Source organism: Fukomys damarensis, unplaced genomic scaffold (genome assembly GCF_012274545.1).
Source record: "Fukomys damarensis isolate Sample0158 unplaced genomic scaffold, DMR_v1.0_HiC HiC_scaffold_19, whole genome shotgun sequence".
NCBI lineage: Eukaryota > Metazoa > Chordata > Mammalia > Rodentia > Bathyergidae > Fukomys > Fukomys damarensis.
The window spans coordinates 63,393,348-63,396,709 of NW_022900931.1; the positions used below are offsets into that span (position 1 = coordinate 63,393,348).

General features: G+C 60.5%; 1 protein-coding gene across 1 annotated transcript in view; it reads left to right on the forward strand.

The window, feature by feature from the left end:
• Positions 1-3,052, forward strand: part of Arhgap35 (Rho GTPase activating protein 35) — a 69,400-nt gene extending 66,348 nt beyond the window's left edge. Inside the window, exon 6 of the mRNA XM_033765870.1 lies at positions 1-3,052. This exon is cut by the window's left edge and continues 304 nt beyond it. Coding sequence (XP_033621761.1) covers positions 1-120 — 120 coding nt within the window. The 3' untranslated portion in view covers positions 121-3,052.
• The last annotated feature ends 310 nt before the right edge of the window (positions 3,053-3,362 follow it).

Genomic DNA, 3,362 nt, shown 5'->3' on the forward strand with positions numbered 1-3,362 from the left:
CCGGTCCGAGGGAAAACCACCACGGGCCAGCCGTCACCCCCTCAGTCCCCACCCCCCCCCCCCCAGTCTCCGATGCAGCCCCTGCTCCCCTCCCAGCTGCAAGCCGAACACACGCTGTGAGCCGCCAGGACGTGGGGCGACAGGAGAACCAGTCTTCTCCCTGGCGGGGTGGCATTCGGCCTGGGACAAAACCAATTCGGCAGGGCAGGGCAGGGCCAGAGGTCCCCGCCCCTGTCCTTCTCAAGACCTGAGCGGTGGCACCAGTCAGCGGTCCCCACAGGCCAGGCTCTCAGGCACCCTGAGCCCTGTACCGCGGGCCTGGTGGCTGCAGGCAGCTCTGTGGACGGGCCCTGTCCGCCCATCTGCACACGCCAGCCTCAGGGTGCCACCTGCTTCTGTGGTGCCCGCTCCTGGGACAGATCCCAGCCTCTGCCCGGGGAGCAAGGTGTTCTGAGAGGAGGCTGCCCAGCCGGCTGCACCCTAGAGAGAACACATCCCATCCCTCTGGTCTCCGCCTCTTCACATCTGCACACACGCTGGGGTGAGGGGTCCTTGGGAGCTTTGGCGCCCCAGGTCCGTGCGGGGTGTCTGCCCAGCAGTCAGAACCGTGGGAGGAGAGCTTCAAGCCTGGACCAAGAGGCCGTGCCTTCCCCAGCCGAGCATCCGCTTCAGGACTTCTGGACACATTCCCTTCCCAGCAGAGCACCACTGGAACGAGTGAGACGGACGGGGAAGACACCCCGGAAACAACACCACGGCCAGGGCAGGCGGTGGGGGCGCCCTGGCCCTAAGAAGATGGTTTGAGCCCTCGGGGGAGCTCCCGATGCTGCCCTGCGGAGGCACCACTCCTTCGTGCCAGCCTGGCCGGGACTCGGGGTTGGCTGGGGACGGCCACGGTGGGAACATCTGGACATGGGCTGGCGTGGGGCACTGAAGAAATGGTGATCCACGCAGCCTACACAGGAATCCTTCGTGCAGGGCGCAGGGGAGTGGAGGGCACAGCCCCCTGCCCGTCCGACAGCCTGGTCCTCCCAGATAACCCATGAGCCCCTCCAGCACAGCAGTTCTGCTAGATGGCTGTCCCCACCGCCCAAGGGTCCATCCTCATGACGGCCACCACCTAACACTAAGGTCCCTGGGCCTGGGAGACTGGGGCAGAGGGCCCTGCACCGCCCCACCCCGGGGCCTGTCATTGCACTTTAGAAGCAGCTTGTGTGGCAAGTTCGAAGGGGCCTGGCGGGGTAGGAGGAATGTCCCCCACCTGCACCTCCCATCCAGGTCCCCCTTTGGATAAGCTGGCCGTGTCTCCAGTTCCTGGGACCAAATAAGGTGCTTGGAAACACTAACTTAGCCTGCAATCGCACCACCCTCCCAAGAACGCGAATCCAAATCAAGCCCAAGGTACAGACCCTGTGGAGATGCAGGTGGGCAGGTGTCCTGTCAGCCGAGGTTGGCAGCCTGGCCTGTGGCTCTCAAACCCCTGCAGCACTGAGCCTGGGTATCGTTTAAGCTCTCTACTTCCTAGTCTCGCTCGGCCAAGGAGTTGGGGCAGCACGGGACTTGTGTGAACAGGCAAAGGCAGCCACATCCCCTGCTGGGCCGGGCCGCCATCCCTGGGGCCGCCGCGTCCTCCTGGGGCAGGTGTCCAAGCTGGCACTAGGCAGAGCGGCCCGGAGCTGCCATCGTCCCCTCACTTCCGCTTCTCCACCTTGGCCTCCTTGCTACTCCTCCAGGCTGGGGGCCGGAGGACAGACCGTCCCTCCGTGCCACGGTAGCGGGGTCTGAGCGTCACCCCGGGTCGGGCTGGTTGGGCACAGCCTGACGATGTGCAGAACGCTGCCCGCCCTCCAGTCCACTGGGACCCCAAGCTCCGGAAAGCGCTTCCGTGTGGTCTCCGTCCAGGACGGGAGTGGGGCGGCACCGCCCCTGCCCATGACGCCCGGGTGGTGCGCTGGATCTGACGCCACTCTGCTTGGCCCCCAGCTGCTGCAGGGAGGGTGGCCGGTGTCACGTCGGTGTCACTGCACCACGTCGCCCTGTCACGTGCCATCACTGGGCATTTTCGGGAGGAGCACGAGATCAGTGCTTCTGAGTCTCCCTGCCCCAGAGGCCCTGCGGCCGAGGGTGACGTCACAGGAGCGCTGTGGCGGTGGCTGCGGTCCCCACGGTAGACTCCCTGGGCCTCCCCCCCAGCCCCCCAAAACCTGACGGTATGTCGGCTGCAGCATGTTGTCATCGTGTCCTCTCTGGCTGTGCTCCCTCCCCTGTCCTGTGAGCCTCGCTGCACTGCAGTGGCCGGGAAGGTCCCCTTGTCCAGGCAGGTGGCTGGGCCGGGTCGGGCTGGGCCTGGGGAGGACGGACCCCTCAGAGCCATCTGGGGTGGCACCTGCTGTGCCCTCCTGGCCACCCCGTCCACTCGACCACAGCTTTCCGCGCAGTGAAGACAAGGCGTAAGTTATTGTTTGCATCGAGGAATCATGTTCCCTGTGTACATTTTAAAAAGAAATGTCTCCAAACTGTATGGGAATAAAACTTGTTTGAAAATTTGGAATAGTGCTGCTGCCAGCTTATTTTTCTGGTACTTGTATTTTCACATGTTAAATGATCTTTATATATGTTGAATTAACAAATATTTTGAGTTTCCTGAGAAAAACAAAAGCATATTAATGGTATTGAAATGTGTTAGTAGTCTGGCCGTGTGCCCAAAATTCTGTTTCTCAGCAAAAGTGGAGAACTGTATGTAAAGAAAGTATAACAGTTATTTCTTGTATTTTAGGGGCTTTAACCAGCACCTCTTCTAGTTGGTGTTAGGAATGTTGGCTTAATTTCCACTTTTTTCTTTAACACGTCGTGGGTTTTTGAGGCTCCAACCTGATTAGTGCATGGTCAGCCCTCACGAAGGCTGAGGCATCTCTGCAGGAGGTGTTTTGTTTGGTTTTGTTTTTTAAAATCATGTATTTGCTACCAAGTATTGTACTTGTCTCAATGGGAATGGTGTAAAAAACTGAAAAGGCCTTATGTGAAATGTATCATAGTTAATAAATCAATCTTATAAAAAACCAAACCGGAGAGATAAAGGGGCCTCCTCCCGGGGCGGCACCCCCCACCCCAAGGGCCACCTTCTTCCGGTCCCTGCATCCAGAGTCCCCACTCGGGTCAGGTGCCCTGTCTGTGGGGGACAGAGTGAGGCGGTGAGGGCGGCGGTGCAGAGGGAGGTGCTGGCGCCAGGGGCGCAGCTGGGGTCTCTGAGTGGAGGAACGCAGTGCTCCCTGCCCCCCAGGCGGCTCCCACAGAAGCCCTGCCGAGTGGGGATGGAACCCAAGACCTCCACATGGTGCTACATCTCCATCTGTCCTTGGAAC